The 19,872-nt window shown below is 41.5% G+C and overlaps 1 protein-coding gene across 6 annotated transcripts in view; it reads right to left on the bottom strand.

The window, feature by feature from the left end:
• Nucleotides 1-19,872, bottom strand: part of PSD3 (pleckstrin and Sec7 domain containing 3) — a 567,622-nt gene that overhangs the window by 30,542 nt on the left and 517,208 nt on the right. For all 6 annotated transcript variants that reach the window (XM_060086127.1, XM_060086126.1, XM_060086129.1 and 3 more), the window contains 2 exons: nt 17,596-17,753; nt 14,092-14,236 (listed from right to left, as the gene is read on the bottom strand). In XM_060086127.1, the coding sequence (XP_059942110.1) occupies nt 14,092-14,236; nt 17,596-17,753 (303 nt within the window). The remainder of the gene's footprint in view (nt 1-14,091; nt 14,237-17,595; nt 17,754-19,872) is intronic.

The raw sequence follows: 19,872 nt of genomic DNA, 5'->3' as shown, positions 1-19,872 counted from the left end.
GAAAGACCAATCAGGAAGCTTGCTGTTCTCCTCCCTTTTGTCTTTGCCCTTAGAATCCATTAGGGAAGCTTGCAGACCATTCTCATGGGACAATGCTAACAAAGGGGATTTCACAGAAGGCAGAGAAAAACACCTGACAAAGTTCAAAGAAAAGGAACAGTGATAGCAAATGGCATGTACTTGTTGAAACTGTTTGAAATTAGAAAGTCACAGCTTAAGTAGTGGCATTAAAGTAACAGATGCAAGAAAAACTACTGTTATATATCAAGTGATGTACATTGGTAGTACCTGTGATAGCACATACAATGAAATTTTATCCAAAAGGCAAGTTTCAGATGATGTCACTTAATATTTAATTTTTTCCTACTTATATATTTTGACTTTGAAGAAAATTTCATATTTTCCTTTAAAATATCAAACTCTAGGGGAGACCTTCAAGATGGAGGAGGAGTAAGACATGGAGATCACCTTCCTCCCCACAAATACATCAGAGATACATCTATATGTGGAACAACTCCTACAGAACACCTACTGAATGCTGGCAGAAGACCTCAGACTTCCCAAAAGCTGTGTGGTTGACAGGGTCTTGGTGCTCCAGTCAGGTGTCAGGCCTGTACCTCTGACGTGGGAGAGCCGAGTTCAGGACACTGGTCTACTAGAGACCTCCTGGCTCCACGTAATATCAAATGGTGAAAGCTCTCCCAGAGATCTCCATCTCAACGCTAAGACCCAGCTGCACTCAATGACCAGCAAGCTCCAGTGCTGGACATCCTATGCCAAACAACTAGCAAGACAGAAACACAACCCCACCCACTAGCAGAAAGGCTGCCTAAAATCATAATAAGGTCACAGACACCCCAAAACACACCACCAGATGCGGTCCTGCCCACAGAAAGAAAAGAAGCAGCCTCATCCACCAGAACACAGGAACCAGTCCCCTCCACCCACTGAACCAATCTTACCCACTGGGGGCAGACACCAAAAACAACGGGAACTACAAACCTGCAGACGGTGAAAAGGAGACCCCAAACACAGTAACTTAAGAAAAGTGAGAAGACAGAAAACACAGAGCAGATGAAGGAGCAAGGAAAAAACCCACCAGTCCAAACAAATGAAGAGGAATACGCAGTCTACCGCAAAAAGAATTCAGAGTAATGATAGTAAAGATGATCCAAAATATTGGAAAAAGAATGGAGAAAATACAAGAAATGTTTAACAAGGACCTAGAAGAACTAAAGAGCAAAAAACCAATGATGAACGACACAATAAATGAATTTAAAAATTCTCTAGAAGGAATCAACAGCAGAATAACTGAGGAAGAAGAACGGATAAATGACCTGGAAGATAAAATAGTTGAAATAACTACCGCAGAGAAGAGTAAAGAAAAAAGAATGAAAAGAATTGAGGACAGTCTTAGAGACCTCTGGGACAACATTAAATGCACCAACATTCGAATTATAGTGGTCACAGGGGAAGAATAGAAAAAGAAAGGGACTGAGAACATATTTTAAGAGATTACAGTTGAAAACTTCCCAACTATAGTAAAGGAAATAGTCAATCCAGTCCAGGAAGCTCAGAGAGTCCCATACAGGACAAATCCAAGGAGAAACATGCCAAGACAAATATTAATCAAAATTAAATACAAAGAAAAAATATTAAAAGCAGCAAGGGAAAAACAACAAATAACACACAAGGGAATCCCCATAAGGTTAACAGCTGATCTTTCACCAGAAACTCTGCAAGCCAGAAGGGAGTGGCAGGACATATTTAAACTGATGAAAGGGAAAAACCTACTACCAAGATTACTCTATCCAGCAAGGATCTCATTCAGATTTGACAGAGAAATCAAAACCTTTACAGACAAGCAAAAGCTAAGAGAATTCAGCACCTCCAAACCACCTTTACAACAAATGCCAAAGGAACTTTTCAAAGATCTACAATAACAAACCCAAAACAATTAAGAAAATGGTAAAAGGAACATACATATCGATAACTACCTTAAATGTAAATGGATTAAATGCTCCAACCAAAAGACACAGACTGGCTGAATGGATACAAAAAAGACCAGCATATGTGCGGTCTACTAGAGACCCACTTCAGACCTAGGGACACATACAGACTGAAAGTGAGGGGATAGAAAAAGATGTTCCATGCAAATGGAAATCAAAAGAAAGCTGGAGTAGCAATTCTCATATCAGACAAAATAGACTTTAAAATGAAGACTATTACAAGAGACAAAGAAGGACACTACATAATGATCAAGGGGTCAATCCAAGAAGAAGATATAACAATTGTAAATATTTATGCACCCGACATAGGAGCACCTCAGTACATAAGGCAAATACTAACAGCCATAAAAGGGGAAATTGACAGTAACACAACAATAGTAGGGGACTTTAATACCCTACTTTCACCAAAGGACAGATCATCCAAAATGAAAATAAATAAAGAAACACAAGCTTTAAATGATACATTAAACAAGATGCACTTAATTGATATTTATAGGACATTCCATCCAAAAACAACAGAATACACCTTCTTCTCAGGTGCTCATGGCACATTTTCCAGGATAGATCATATCTTGGGTCACAAATCAAACCTTGGTAAATTTAAGAAAATTGAAATCGTATCAAGTATCTTTCCGATCACAATGCTATGAGACTAGATATCAATTACAGGAAAAAAATTTGTAAAAATACAAACACATGGAGGTTAAAGAGTACATTACTAAATAACCAAGAGACCACTGAAGAAATCAAAGAGGAAATCAAAAAATACCTAGAGACAAATGACAATGAAAACATGATGACCCAAAACCTATGGGATGCAGCAAAGGCAGTTCTAAGCGGGAAGTCTATAGCAATACAATCCTATCTCAAGAAACAAGAAACATCTCAAATATACAACCTAACCTTATACATAAAGCAATTAGAGAAAGAAGAACAAAAATCCCCCAAAGTTAGCAGAAGGTAAGAAGTCATAAAGATCAGATCAGATATAAATGAAAAAGAAATGAAGGAAACAATAGCAAAGATCAATAAAACTAAAAGCTGGTTCTTTGAGAAGATAAACAAAATTGATAAACCATTAGCCAGACTCATCAAGAAAAAAAGGGAGAAGACTCAAATCAATAGAATTAGAAATGAAAAAGGAGAAGTAACAACTGACACTGCAGAAATACAAAAGATCATGAGAGATTACTACAAGCAACTCTATGCTAATAAAATGGACAACCTGGAAGAAATGGATAAATTCTTAGAAATGCACAACCTGCCGAGACTGAATCAGGAAGAAATAGAAAATATGAATAGACCAATCACAAGTACTGAAATTGAAACTGTGATTAAAAATCTTCCAACAAACAAAAGCCCAGGACCAGATGGCTTCACAGGCGAATTCTATCAAGCATTTAGAGAAGAGCTAACACCTATCCTTCTCAAACTCTTCCAAAATATAGCAGAGGGAGGAACACTCCCAAACTCATTCTACGAGGCCACCATCACCGTGATAACAAAACCAGACAAAGATGTCAAAGAAAGATAACTACAGGCCAATATCTCTGATGAACATAGATGCAAAAATCCTTAACAAAATATTAGCAAACAGAATACAACAGCACATTAAAAGGATCATACAACATGATCAAGTGGGGTTTATCCCAGGAATGCAAAGGTTCTTTTATATACGCAAATCAATCAATGTGATATATCACAGTAACAAACTGAAGCATAAAAACCATATGATCATCTCAATAGATGTAGAAAAAGCTTTCAACAAAATTCAACACCCAATTATGATAAAAAACCTCCCAAAAATTGGAATAGAGGGAACTTACCTCATTATAATAAGGCCATATATGACAAACCCACAGCCAACATCGTTCTCAATGGTGAAAAACTGAAACCATTTTCATTAAGATCAGGAACAAGACAAGGTTGCCCACTCTCACCACTATTATTCAACATAGTTTTAGAAGTTTCAGCCACAGAAATCAGAGAAGAAAAAATGAAACGAATCCAAATCGGAAAAGGAGAAGTAAAGCTATCACTGTTTGCAGATGACATGATACTATACATAGAGAATCCAAAAGATGCCACCAGCAAACTACTAGAGCTAATCAATGAATGTGGTAAAGTAGCAGGATACAAAATTAATGCACAGAAATCTCTTGCATTTCTATACACTAATGATGAAAAATCTGAAAGAGAAATTAAGGAAACACTCCCATTTACCACTGCAACAAAAAGAATAAAATACCTAGGAATAAACCTACCTAAGGAGACAAAAGACCTGTATGCAGAAAACTATGACACTGATGAAAGAAATTAAGATGATACAAACAGATGGAGAGACATACCATGCTCTTGGAATGGAAGAATCAACATTGTGTAAATGACTATACTACCCAAAGCAATTTACAGTTTCCATTCAATCCCTATCAAACTACCACTGGCATATTTCACAGAACTAGAACAAAAACTTTCACAATTTGCATGGAAACACAAAAGACCCCAAATAGCCAGCGCAATTTTGAGAAAGAAAAACAGAGCTGGAGGAATCAGGCTCCCTGACTTCAGACTATACTACAAAGCTACAGTAATCAAGACAGTAGGGTAGTGGCATAAAAACAGAAATACAGATCTATGGAACAGGATAGAAAGCCCAGAGATAAACCCATGCACATATGGTCGGTCACCTTACTTTTGATAAAGGAGGCAAGAATATAAAATGGAGAAAAGACAGCCTCTTCAATAAGTGGTGCTGGGAAAACTGGACAGCTACGTGTAAAAGAATGAAATTAAAACACTCCCTAACACCATACACAAAAATAAACTCCAAATGGATTAAAGACCTAAATGGAAGGCCAGACACTATAAAAGTCTTAGAGGAAAACACAGGCAGAACACTCTGTGACATAAATCACAGCAAGATCCTTTTTGACCCACCTCCTAGAGAAATGGAAATAATAACAAAAATAAACAAATGGGACCTAATTAAACTTAAAAGTGTTTGCACAGCAAAGGAAACCATAAACAAGATGAAAAGACAACCCTCAGAATGGGAGAAAATATTTGCAAATGAAGCAACTGACAAAGGATCAATCTCCAAAATTTACAAGCAGCACATGCAGCACAATATCAAAAAAACAATCAATCCAATCCAAAAATGGGCAGAAGACCTAAACAGACATTTTTCCAAAGAAGATACACAGATTGCCAACAAACACATGAGAGGATGCTCAACATCACTAATCATTAGAGAAATGCAAATCAAAACTACAATGAGGTATCACCTCACACCAGTCAGAATGGCCATCACCAAAAAAGCTACAAACAATAAATGCTGGAGAAGGTGTGGAGAAAAGGGAACCCTCTTGCACTGTTGGTGGGAATGTAAATGGATACAGTCACTATGGAGAACAGTATGGAGATTCCTTAAAAAACTAAAAATACAACTACCATACGACCCAGCAATCCCACTACTGGGCATATACCCTGAGAAAACCATAATTCAGAAAGAGTCATGTTCCACAACGTTCATTGCAGCTCTATTTACAATAGCCAGGACATGGAAGCAACCTAAGTGTCCATCGACAGATGAATGGATAAAGAAGATGTGGCACATATATACAATGGAATATTACTCGGCCATAAAAAGAAACGAAATTGAGCTATTTGTAATGAGGTGGATGGACCTAGAGTCTGTCATACAGAGTGAAGTAAGTCAGAAAGAGAAAAACAAATACTGTATGCTAACACATATATATGAAATTTAAAAAAAAAAAAAAAGGTTCTGAAGAACCTAGGGGCAGGACAAGAATAAAGACACAGAGGTAGAGAATGGACTTGAGGACATGGGGAGGGGGAAGGGTAAGCTGGGATGAAGTGAGAGAGTGGCATGGACATATATACACTGCCAAATGTAAAACTGATAGCGAGTGGGAAGCAGCTGCATAGCACAGGGAGATCAGCTCAGTGCTCTGTGATCACCTAGAAGGGTGGGATAGGGAGGGTGGGAGGGAGATGCAAGAGGGAGGAGATATGGGGATATATGTATATGTACAGCTGATTTACTTTGTTATAAAGCAGAAACTGACACACCATTGTAAAGTAATTATACTCCAGTAAAGATGTTTAAAAAAAATACCAAACTCTAATTTCATGAAGAAAGTATTTCTTAGCTGCTGAGGCAATGGGGACAGGCAAGCCAGTGTTCAAGATCTCACAGTGAGTCCAGGGCTGAGACAGTGCAGGAGCCTTCCCTTCCGAAGCTCAGCCCAACGGTTCAGCCACCAGCCAGGCCCAGAAGTCAGCTCTCCATCCTTTTCTACCAAGCGTAAGACTTAGGGAGGGGAGGGAGGAAGAAGACCAGAGGGAGGGGCAGAGGTCTGGGCAGGGGGAGGACACAGCTGTCCGCCCGCACTCTAACTGGACACCTACGAGGTTGACAGGTGCTGTGCTGGGTGCTTTTTCCCACTGTGGAATACAGAACCCCAGGAATTCTAAAGTGAAAGAGAACCTGGCCTTCGCCCCTCTAACCTCTTCCTCTTGGAGGCCATGGCGATCCAGAAAGGTCAAGTCCTTGCTTGAGGCCCCACAGGTAAAGGCAGAGGGGTAGCAGCCCCATTCTCCCAACCCTGAGCCTCCAGACAACTGTATAAAATCCAAAGGGCTGCTGAAAACACGAGCTTCAAAACAGTCTGCTCCCTGCTGGATCAGGGCTGACCTGAGCCGTCAAGGCTCTTGGTAAACGCATTGGTCCTCAACTGCCTTCTCTCCCGTGGCTCTTAGACATCCGGTTTTAACAACCGGGTCCTTTCTGCAAACCCCACTCAAAGCCAGAGTTCCCCGGATTCACAGCCGATTCCTCTGCTGCCTGTACGGCACTTACAAGTCTACACCACACGCTCAGTACAAAACATACCCTGACCCCTGCGGGAACGTCGTCTCCTCTACTGTTTATAAGCTCTCTGGAGGTGATGCAAGGTCATTTTCCCTTCTCTCAGCTCATCCAGTGTCTAGCATGGTGCTGGGCGGGGGACAGAACGGGAGGCACCGTTCTGGCTTGTAGACGTGACCTGCCTAACATCAACTGACCCCTTCAGCTTCCATTAGCTGAGAGCCAAAACCAAGTCTGAGCTATTTCTGTAATGCCCACACACCTCACACAGTACCTGATATATGGGTCTCTCAGGAAACAGGAACTGACTTACTTTTTAAAAATGGAATAAGTTGACTTACTTTTTTAAAAAAGGGAAGGTAAAGAGAGAGACCTCAGACTGTTTCCTTGTGCTGTTTTAAAGTAGATATGATTTAGAAGGTAATGGCATTTCTAGGAATCTGCTAGGCAATTAACAGGTCAAATTGCTAAATACTGCAGCTTCATCAAACCCAAGCCGCAGGAATTTAGACTAAAGAACACCTGCCTTCAAGTCAGCCCGAGGGGGGGGCTATTGCTGAAAGCACCATCAGAAAGATTTTGTTTCATCATTTCACGTTTAAGACGGTTTTAAAGACCTTAAGCAGTGTTTAGTGAGCTTCAGCATAATAACCTAATTGTTTTATTGAGTACCTAGTATATGTTAACTATTTAATTCAACCCTCTAGTGAATGGATACGAAAGCTGTCTATTCTGAAAAGGTGTAGCAAACAAAGTGTGGTCCAAGTTCATGCCAAGGAGTCTAGACTGCATCTTGTTTGCAAACGTGAGCCAGTTAAGGTTAAGTGACATCAAAGCAATCATGTTTTAGCCAGAACTGTGCAGGATGGATTGAAGAGAAGCAAGATGAGAGGAAGGGAGATCTCCCGTGGTTCTAGGAAGGGTCTGCCAGAGTTTTCCAAGGCAGGGCATGCGCCCCAGGCAAGGTGATCCACTGGGAGGAATTTTTAAAATCAGCACTGAGATATAATTCACACTTTACCACACAAATCACCCATGTGAAATGTACAATTCAGAGATTTTTTAATATATTCACAGGGCTGTGCAACCATCACCACATTTAATTTTATGACATTTTAGATCCCCTAAAAGAGACCCTTTTGGAATAGAATCACACAACACGTTCCTTCTGTGACTGGCTTCTTTTACTTAGCAAGCTTTCCAAGGTTCATCTACACTGTAGGATGTATCAGTGCTTCACTGTTTTATGGCTGAAGAAAGTCCCGTTGTATGGATATATCAGGTTTTATTCATCCATTTATCAGCTGATGGCCATTTCTACCTTTGGCTGTTTGAATAATGCTGCTGTGAACATTCATGTAAAAATTTTTATGTGAATGTATGTTTTCATTCTCTTGTTATCAAAGTGGGGTGAAATTATTGGGTCACATGCTAACTCTGTTTAATCATTTGATAAACCACCGAAGTGTTTTCCAAAGAAGCTGCTTCATTTTATATTCCTATCAGCAATATATGAGAGTTCTAATTTCTCCATAACCTCACCAATATATTACTTTTCATAAAAATTTTAAAAAACTTCTGGCCATCCTAACGGTATCTCATGGTTCTGATTTGTATACCCCTAATGACTAATGATGTTCAGCACTTTTTCATGTTATACTGATAGTAAGACATGTAATATATTTTATTAAAAAATACACATATTGAAGGATATCTGCTCAAGTATTTAGTGTTGATAAGGTAAATGACCAAAAAATTAGGACACCAGTGATCTGGGTACAAGATAACAAGAGTCTGAATTAAGAGATGTGGGTAGGATATGAAAGATGTGTAGGAAGTAGAAGTGACAGGACTGAAAGTATGGCATTGAGTGGGGTGGGAAGGGTGTGCTTCTGGCCAGTGAGGGACACACTCTGAGAATGCCTTCATCCTCTGAAAGCCCTCTGTTCCCAACGTCTGCCTGTGGAGAGGGGCGTTGAGAGGGCGAGTCAGCCGGTTGACCCTGGAGCTGGACCTGGGCACCCGGAGGCTCCTCATCCAGCCCCCACCCTCGGAAGGTGCGTTCTGCTTGCCTTCCCCTTGCTAGAAGCTGCCCAAGGACGCTGTCTTGAGACAGTAAGGTGGTGTTGGGACCATCTGGACGGCCTACCTGACTGGAACCCACTTAAGGCTGCTTATAAACTTTAAGACCCTGGGGGCAGGTGCAGAGATCCGCTGTGTCTCAGACGCCCAAGACAAGCCTCGTAAATTCCCTTGCGTATTAAACCTGCCACCTACCAGTCCGGAGTGGCTGCCTCTTTCTTCGGTCTCTCCTTGCCCTCCTCATACGGGGCCAGGTTGTGAACCAACACTACCCCACTCACCTTGTCCTTAGCACTACTGCCATGTGGTCAAAGCCCAGGATAGCACGAGGGTGAGAAGCAAACGCAGAATCCCCTGTTTGCGACTGGGTTAATCACAAGGCTGGCCCTCAGTAGTTAGCATTTAGTGATCGTCCATTGAGTCAAACTTCTACAGAACAGTGGTTGGAATTCAAAGCAGAAAACAAGATACCTGAGGAAATGACACCGTCATGAGGTACAGGTCTCCAGAGAAGTAGTGAAACGGAGGCAGGTTTTGTCACAGGGCAGGGTCTCTGGTCTGCACTGCATATGGCAGGACACCGGTGTGTCTCAGAAACACACATGTTACCCGGGACCCTGGTCCAGACCTGATCAATCGAGGCGGGGGGCCGTGGGATGAGAAATGTGCACTTTAAATAAGTCCCCAGGTAATTCTTATGCACATTAATGTCTGAAAATGACTATTTTGATGAGTAGAAAAGGAGGTCCAGTAGATCTTGAAGACGGCCAACCATGAAATCCTAAGTTTGGAGTGCTACACCAGAAGGAGAAACAAAACTTACATTTTCATACTAGTCTCTCTACCTGCGACAGAGGAAGAAAAATGTGCCCTGGCAACGTGGTCATGAAAAACAACTAGAAGAAGGCAACTCCTCCCACACAGCAGAGCTGCTCAGAAAGAACCACGCTGCTCTGACAGTAATCAATTCCAATAACGACGACTAATATGGTTTGGAGAGAAGACAAGAATAAATTAAAGAAAAGCCTGCAAATGACAGGGTGATGAACAGTGTGTCTTTAAAAGCACCAAACAATCTTCTAATTGAATGTTTAGTTTTTTCCTAACACTGTTTGACTTTTTTTCCAGCAGGGCACTCACACAGTTATACATTATTTTGTAAATTGAAATTATCCAAGGGGTCTGGGATTTAGGGGAGTGGCAGCCAGGCTGTGGGCATGCGGAGAAAGGAAAGACGGCCAGGCTAGAGCAGTGGCTCCCAACAGCAGGGACTGGCCCCACAGGACATTTGGCCATGTCTGGAGACATTTTGGTTGTCACAACTGGGGGATGATACTGGCATCAAGTGCGAAGAGGCTGGGGATACTGCCCAACATCCTACAATCCACAACAGAGAACTACTCAGGCCAAAAGGTCAGCAGGGCCGAGACTGAGAATGCCTGGGCTAAAGGAGGAGGGCTCGCCTTCAAGGCACTGGAGGCCCTGTGGGCGCATCCGGACACATCTTCCAGGTTCACTGAAGGTGCACTGTGACTCCAGCCAAGACATGCCCCAAGAGTCTCCATCTGAAACGGAGGGCACCCCAAACCCCTGCACCAGGCTGTGTGCAAATCAACGCTCTCTCCCTCTTTCTAACCTGTTCTTTATCGTGGGCTTGGTTCTACATGTTCGTTTCTAATTGTCCCATTACTCTCAAAGGTAAGGCACATTTTTCATTTTTAGTAAACAAACACGACGACCTGGGCAGAAAATACAGAGTTAGTGATAGAAAGAATCTTAAAAACATTCTAGACAATTTCCTCATCTTCCAGATGGAAAACTGAGGCCCACAAAGGCTCGGTGACTTACTTGTCTGGGAGGAAGTCATCGTATTCTTTTACAAAGAAATTAAATTCCCGAAAGGGTTTGGTCATCTTATGTGACACAAGAGGATGCTTCTTTCTGGTTACTACTTGCGTATTTAAAATCTTGAACCTGTCATTTTGATCCTATTACATATGCATGTTTTGTACCTCCATGTTCAAAATGAGGACAAATATCAAAAAAGTTATGCATTCTATTTTTAATTCCAATGTAGGACATTTGTTTAAAATAAGAGATTCTGCCTTGATAAAGGTGGTATGGGGCCTCCCTGGTGGCGCAGTGGTTGAGAGTCCGCCTGCCGGTGCAGGGGATACGGGTTCGTGCCCCGGTCTGGGAGGATCCCATGTGCCGCGGAGCGGCTGGGCCCGTGAGCCATGGCCGCTGGGCCTGCGCGTCCGGAGCCTGTGCTCCGCAACGGGAGAGGCCACAACGGTGAGAGGCCCGCATACCGCAAAAAGAAAAAAAAAAAAAAAAGGTGGTATGGTCTTGTGGTAAAAATATACAAATAGATAACCACATTCATTTTCACGTATAAGTGACTTAACTAATGTACAGCCCATACATAAATAGGATAGTAATACATTTTTCAAAGTAGAAAATAAACAGAAATGTAGGTTCTACAGTGAGGAAAGAACAAGGAAAAGCTCTCATGTTGCTCTATATGTATTAATGTTCCTCTTTAACTTCAGATCACCTTTCCCCCCGGATCTTTTATAGGAGTAGTTGTGAGAAAGACCAATCTATTGAAAGATAATGATTGGAAAATTCCTAGTGAAATTAATAGAGTAAAACTCAACTTTTGAAAGTATTTTTTGCCTCTAGTTATTCAATTGTTTTTCTCTCCTCTTACCTTATGTAACGTGGCTTACTATTTATGTCAAGTACCCAAAATTATAGTGGGGAAATGCATTTGCTGTAAGAGTTCGTATTTTAGTTGGGTAGATGGAGAAGTCTGCCCACATACTTTCTGGTCATCAATAAGAGGTAAAACCTTCCTTTTCTCTTAGAATATTTATTTTCCTTGAAAGTTAAATGCCATTCTGCCTTGTAAAGTGGGCTGGCTCGGTCCTTTCTATTCCTAACGGTTTTTTCGGTAGTTAGTCTATGAACTAGACAGGAATAGCAATGCTTACGTGGGGAGCATCCAACTCATGTTAATAATAATTATGAATTTACAGAAACAAAAGGATCTCTACTGAAACCATGCCGCCTCTGTTCTCAGCACCAGCTTGTCTTTATGAACTTGGGCAGGACTCGCACACGTCCCCTCCTCCACATCCTCACTGCCTTCCATCCCCCTTAAGGATGACCAACGCGGCCGCTCCACCAACACTCCCGAAACTGCTCTCATTGTAGGACCCAGTCACCTGCTGCCACTTCACAGGAGATCTTTTTCTCCTGTTTGTACCCGATCTTTCCCCCCTTCTCTTGGCATAACATTCTCCCTGGGTTTTTTTCTTGACTAACTTGAAAACTCTGGTTTCTCAAGTGTCTGTTTTGGTCTGCTTCTGAGCACTCATCGCAACATTTGGAGGTAGAAAGAGGAAAAGGACACAGGAAAGGACCCTGGGAAGATGCACCAGGAGGGAAAGCAGGAGACGATGGGGTCCCAAAAGCCAGATCAGACACCACAGTCCTCAGTGTCCAAGCCCAGGTGACAGCCCTTCCTCCTCACTTCAGGGAGCACTAAGGACCATCAACATGCCCCAAACCCTTCCACTTCTGCCCTCCTCCTCTTTAACTAACTTAGTTTTCCCCTGCATTATTGAAAGCGCCTTCCTGCTTTAGTAGTTTCCTCCTCTAGTACTTTCTTCCTATCGTAACAAGAATAATTTTTAAAGCACAGATTTGATCACATTAATTTCCTGCTTATACTATTATCCTAAGGATGCTGGGAACCAGTGAAGCATCCAAAATCCTACACCTGACAAACAAGGCTTTTCATCATTTGGCATTTGCTTACCTCCACAGAGGAACGTTTCTTGCCTTTTCACAACACTCTGTACTCAAGTCACATATGATAACTTATGTGTACCTCCTGCATCCCAGTGCTTTCTCCTCTGGGCCTTTCGGACCCTCTGCTGGATCATTCTCTTTCCCACAGCACACCTACTTGCTGCTCATCCTGTGAGCTTCATGTTAGCTAGCACACCTCCTCCTTCCTCCAAGGCCAGGCCCTAACTTGCACCCCAACAGTACTCCGGACTTATCCTTCATGTACCTCTAATCAAACTGCGTTACAATTACTTGCTTGTTTATATTTGCCAATTTGATCCCAGAGACCGCCTGGGTTTCACTTGCCTTCCTATTTCCAGGGCCAAAAATAGTCTCTGAGGTACAACAGGCACATGATACATGTTTATTAATAAATGTTCCACTCATGATGTCAGATGTGTAGAGGAGCCAGTTAATATCAAGCCTTGGTTGATTAAAGCCAGATGAAACTATTTCTACTATTGCACCAATAAGAAATTCACAAAGACATCAAAGTAGCTTCCAAAATCCTTAACTAATCAATGGCAATCGCGGCACCTGCGGACAGGTTTAAAATTGGCAAACGTGGCTTGTGTGCAACGTCTCAGAACAGAGTTTTAGGTAAGAAAGGAACACAACAAAATGTGGTCTTCAGAGAGGTCCCTCCTACAAAAGGAGAGCAGCTCATGTGCATACATCTGAAGAGAGTCCTAGCGTGCTTTGTCCTGAGTAGCTGGGAAAACCACCCGGGTTCACTTAGATCCTCCCTGAGAGGCAGGGAAGGCTCTGCCCTACTGCACTGTGGAGAGTGGATCCCTGGGAATACTTTTATATACTCAGCATCAGACACAGTCTGGGATATGGGAAAAGCTCAATAAAAGAAGAAGTTAAATGAATGAATGAAAGAAAAGCTTGTTTCCAAGCCATGATATCTAACATTAGCCAGTTATTTAAAAAATATGCACTGTTAGTAAAAGCAAAAATCAAAAATAAAAAATGAGCCTGGAATGACTAAGTAGTAAACTAATATAAATTTTAGAAACTCAAATTCAAAGTATGTGTCCTACCAACCTTGACTCAGTTGTGCCAGCTTCCCACATGAAGTGTAAAAGCCAGCACACTGCATTTTGCCCCACTTGTACAACACTGTCCTCCAGGGCAAGGTCTCATCCCTGCCCCCAAAATATGGAGTATTATTCAAATACAAATATTAAGAAGATTATTTTACAAAGTGCTTTTTCCCAAGGTCAAAGCACGATCAAAATGACTAACCTGAGACAATTTTGTAGTGGTGGCAGGCAGAAGTGGACGACTAAACTTCTTCTGAGATCCGATGGCTGCTGGAAATGGTGGTGCAGAAAATACAGCTGCAACACAATTAATTTTGTTTATCCACCCTTGCATTTCCTCTGGACTCCTATGAGAAACAGATATATTTATGTTAGGGTATTTCTGTATCTAAGTGCATCACATCTTGCCCATTGCTCATTACTGATCTAAAATAGCATATAAAATCATTTATTCTTCTTGGTACAAATAATCCCTGACAAAACTGCATTGGAGACTAACATTTTCAAAAGCAATCACCATGGCAATGAAAGGCCCTGGAACCTAGGATCATCACAGTGTAAGGCTATGATTATCCCCCAAGGATACAGAAGGAAATGAAGCAAAATCACTTCGCAATAAATATTTACTAACCCCCCTACTTTCTATTTGATACTAGGCTAGGTCAAAAATTAATTTAAAAATTAACTCATCTCTTCCAATCACATAATTTTATTTTATTTTATTTTATTTTATTTTATTTTTTTTTGTCTTTTTGCGGTACGCGGGCCTCTCACTGTCGTGGCCTCTCCCGTTGCGGAGCACAGGCTCCGGACGCGCAGGCCCAGCGGCCATGGCTCACGGGCCCAGCCGCTCCGCGGCATATGAGATCCTCCCAGATTGGGGCACGAACCCGTATCCCCTGCATCGGCAGGCGGACTCTCAACCACTGCGCCACCAGGGAGGCCCACATAATTTGATTTTAAAATGCAACTGTGGGATAAACTGATAGAGGGAATGTAAAAGGATATATACACCCCCTTTGGAAAGTAGTTTGGACAGTTTCTTAAAAACTATAAACTATAAATTTATTATACAACCCAGCAATTCTATTTCTAGGTATACACTCAAGGGAGATAAAAACATATAGGCACTAAAAGATTTGTATGTGAATGTTCATAGCAGCACTATTTATAAGCATCAAAAAGGAAAAACACTCTAAATGTCCATCAACTAGTGAATGAACAAACAAAACGTGGTCTAGGGCTTCCCTGGTGGCGCACTGATTAAGAATCTGCCTGCCAATGCAGGGGACACGGGTTCGAGCCCTGGTCCAGGAAGATCCCACATGCCACGGAGCAGCTAAGCCCGTGTGCCACAACTACTGAGCCTGCGTGCCACAACTACTGAAGCCCGTGCCCCTAGAGCTGTGCTCTGCAACAAGAGAAGCCACCGCAATGAGAAGCCCGCGCACCACCATGAAGAGTAGCCCCCGCTCGCCACAACTAGAGAAAGCCCGTGGGCAGCAACGAAGACCCAACGCAACCAAAAATAAAAATAAATAAAATTAAAAACAAAACAAAAACAAAACCACGGTCTATATCTGTACAGTGGAATACCACGCAGCAGCAAAGGTATGGAGTGCTGAGGCAGGTTACAGCATGGATGACCCCAAAACTTCATACTGAGTTAAAGAAAAGCCCATGTATTCTGTGACTGCATTTATATGGAAAATCCAGAAAAGGCAATACAAAGAGGAAACTGGTGGTGTCTGGGCTGTGGGTGAGAATGGCACAGGGGATTGGGGTGGGGTGATGAACGTGTTCCAAAACTGGAGTGTGTTGCACAATTCTGCAAATTTGCTAAACATCATTGTACACTTAAAAGTATGTACAGTATACCTCAGTAGGACATAAAAAAAGCCACCTGAGAGGGTGTGGAAATCTGATGTCAGTACCATACTTTTAACTTATATGTCATGTTTGCAGAGCCCAGCACTGACAGCACTTGTGAACTCATAAATCAATGGAAGAAATAGTCCTGAACAAGGTGAGATACCCACCATGTATATAATCAATAAAAAGATGGACAAGAAGTCAGCCCATCTAAAAATCATTTCCTGTACTGATTACTCTGAAAGCTACCACCCTAACCTGACATCACACCCAGGTGTCACCCTCATCGTGCCCTGCATGCCTCTCTGACCCGTGTGCCTCTCCAACCTGTTATTTCAGTCGACTGATTTCTGCATCAATCCCACGTGGAGTAATTAGCTCTCCTTAGTTACCGTATCCAGCATTTTAGACATTTAAAAACAATAATGCTGGGGAACAGAATAACGTGGGGGACCTTTATGACTAATGGCTGTGATTACACATCCGGCTGTGGCTCCCTTGTGCTGCTAGCCATCTCCCACACCAAAAACTCCTGTGTGACTTGGGTTTCCTTACAACTTCCTCCTCACCTGATGTCAGCAATCTCATGCCTTTGCGAGCTCAGCATCCCCAAATCACCAGAGTACCTGGTTCTTGTTCTCATTTCCTCTGCTAGTCTTCCACTGTTTTGATCAGCAAGCCTGCAGATACCTGTGTTTACTCTATTGATGTCAAATTTAATGCCAGTGCCTAATGCAGCCAGTTGGTAGTGTTGTGTTGAGAGTGATTCTGAAGTCAAGCTCAGGCTGTAAAAGGCATGCCATGAATAATTAACGCTGCCTGCCACGGACACTGATGCTATGTGTGCTGTTAAAATTCCTGTTCTAGAGGCTCAGTTCTAAAAATCCAAAGTTTCTTACTTCATAAATCCAGAATTCTCCACGTGGAGTGTTCCATTTTTAATCTAAAGGCTGTCACAGACCCCTTACTAAACTGGCACTCCATCCCATTTCCTTGCCCACAATATGATTTTGTCTTTTCCTTCTAGTTTAATCACAAACTATTAGGGCTCAGAAGGAGAGAGAAGAGAGAGAGAGCAAAATGAAAATCTACACTTCTTGAACAGCCTCTGTGTGCCAGGCACTGTGTGAGGCTCTTTACATGCTTCATCTCATTTGCTTCCACAAGAACCCTGAGAAATAAACATTATTAACATTATTATTATCATTATCTACACTAGCCACCAGCTGAGATTCAAAGAGGTTAAATTTACAGGCTAGGACGAAGAGTTAGGAAACGGTAATCTGAATCCAGGTCTATTTTATTTTATTTTATTTTTTTGCGGTACACGGGCCTCTCACTGTTGTGGACTCCCCCGTTGCGGAGCACAGGCTCCGGACGTGCAGGCTCAGCGGCCATGGCTCACGGGCCCAGCCGCTCCGCGGCATGTGGGATCTTCCCGGACCGGGGCACGAACCCGTGTCCCCTGCATCGGCAGGTGGACTCTCAACCACCGCACCACCAGGGAAGCCCTAAATCCAGGTCTATTTTACTCACTGTGTGATAGAACTTGCATACTAACACCCTTGTATTTTATTTACGAGGGTATTACAGTCTAGAGGTGGTAAGTGGTTGACAAAGGGTCACAGGGCTACTTTGCAGCAAACAAAAAGCTTGCCCTAGGGTTTCTATTTTGTATTCTAGTCTTCTTAGACAGTTGTCTCTCTACTGCAACCAGTTACTGACTTTGACTCCAGCTCGAACAGTTTCCCCTGCAGATCCCGAGTCTATTTCTCGGTGTAAAGTGGTGCCCTGCAAACTAAAACACCAAACCAAACCAACCAGCGAAACCTACTGGGCTTGAAAAAGCAAGACCCTCCAATCAGCAGTCTTCAGCTTGAGCACATTGGGTTTCTTCTCGTAGTCCGTGGCCCGGGACGCCAGTGCGTGGTGCACACTCACAGCGTTTTTCAGGTCCTCTTCCGACAGGGCCTTCTCTGGCTTATATTCGTCCTGTGGGCAGATACGAAGAAAGCAAAGACATGTTCAGACTTCATCTTCTCTTTTTAAAATCTAAGAGTATAAGAAAAATTTTAGAGAATCCATGAAGGTGCATGAAAAAAGTGAAATGAATGGTGGTAGAAACAACTCCTTGCTACTTCATAAATGTCATAAAAAATCCTGTTCTTTGAAAAGTATGCTCAGAATGAGAAAATACACATTTACCAAAGGGGCACTCTTGAAAAAGCTGGTATATAATAATTAAAGTAGAAGGTCAAAGACAAAATATCTATCACACATGTTTTATAGTGATTTGAAATGAAGCTAGGTCTAATAGGGTGATTTGGTTTCAGGAGCTAAAGGACATATGCAAAAGCCCCCAGGACGCATCAGCAGAACTGTACTGATGGTGAAAACCCATGCCACTGTGTTTGCTCAAAAGATACTACATTTCCCTGATACTTTCTTTTGAGGCAAATATTATTAAAAGAAAAATGAACAGTAAAATAAAACAATTTCTCCAGCTGTTCTCTGAAAGAAAAGAGGAAAATCGGTTTAATCTTAAATCAGGAGAAAGCTTAGCTCTATTATCAGAAATTTGAAAAATGGGTAAAATTACATAAAAAGGAGGGTGTCATGGATAGATGCAGTTTTATCTTTGGGCATGATACAGACACAATTCATAGAATTTATACAGGTTCTTTTGTATGGCTTCCTTCCACAACTTCCTTCCAAACATAACTAAAAAAAATCCCAACTAGTAGAAAAATAAGAATTTAAAACAAATGTGATATTATTATTATTATTATATCTAGTAGTTTCCTTGGGTCCATAAGAACAAAAAAGGCCTGAAAACTAATGTCAATATAGTAGACATTACAAAATGTTGTAGGAGATGTTTTTTAGTTTTTAGATGTTTAAGTTCCTCTCCCCCCTTCCCATATTTTATCAGACTTGATGCTAAATAAACTTGCACTTCTTCTGTAAAGAACACACACACACACACACACACACACACACAAGTCCTCACCTTCTAATTAGTACTAAAAGCCTAAAGGAAGACACTGTCTATTCTGTTATCACAGTCTGGTTTTACAAATTTTCAAAATGATAATTACACTCTCCCATACCTCCTCCTCCCTTCCCCGTGGCCCCAGCACAAATCGAGCTCTTCAGAGGTACTCTTGTCATAGATTCAAAGTGAGTCAGAAATAAACAGCAGCTGCTGATCCTTAGTGATCACTGTCAGTGACAGTGCTGAGACAAAGGTGGGAAAACCTGATACTCAGTAAATGCCAACAGCAATATAAAAATTACACAATTTATAAATTGAGGAATAAAGGAGAATTATTTTAAAATCTTAAAATAAATACAATATATTTACATGTATCTGTTCTACAATTCCCACTAATGCATAAAACTATAATCTAGCTATGTTTTGGGGTCTTGTCTTTTCTACATGGGATTTTTCTTAGTGATTTAGCATTCCCAAGCTTCACAGATCTCCTTCCAGGGGAATTGTTCTTAGAGCAGGAGTATCAGCTAGATGCAGCATGACAACAAAGTCCCCCGGGCCTCAGAATTAGACTGCAATAGAGCCCTGCGTGGCTGGCCATGAGCTCAGCTTACCCACTTAGCTCCAGATAGGAATCTGAGGTGGATGAATTATGGGGAGTGGGGATAAGTGATCAGGGACAAAACTGTCTTCAGAGAGTTTATATACACTAAGTCCATTTCCATACATACTGATCTCTAACACACCTGATATTTGCGTTTGCACAGAGATCAGCCTAGAAATTTGCATGCACTGTTTTTTGATATCCCAGGTCCATAATTTGGGTTTTTATCTTAATTCTTTCTCACTAGCTTCTTTTGGTTAATTTTTTGTTGTTTGAATTTAAAACGATTACTTACTTTTTTATTTTTCATATTTCTTCTTTAATTAAGAATTTAAGACTATAATTTCTCCTCTGAGTACAGGTTACACATAGCTTGGGAATGAAGAGTATTTTTTCATTGTTCTCTAGATGATTTGTCGTTTTATTTTTTTCTCTCTTCTTCAATCTTAGTCATGTCAAAGAATGTTTCTCAAATTTAAAGCACTTAAAGTTTTTAGTTACTTATCATTATA

This window comes from Mesoplodon densirostris, chromosome 20, assembly GCF_025265405.1.
Source record: "Mesoplodon densirostris isolate mMesDen1 chromosome 20, mMesDen1 primary haplotype, whole genome shotgun sequence".
In the NCBI taxonomy this organism is placed as follows: domain Eukaryota; kingdom Metazoa; phylum Chordata; class Mammalia; order Artiodactyla; family Ziphiidae; genus Mesoplodon; species Mesoplodon densirostris.
Note: the sequence above shows the minus strand (reverse complement) of the source record. Positions and strands in the feature narration are given on the sequence as shown.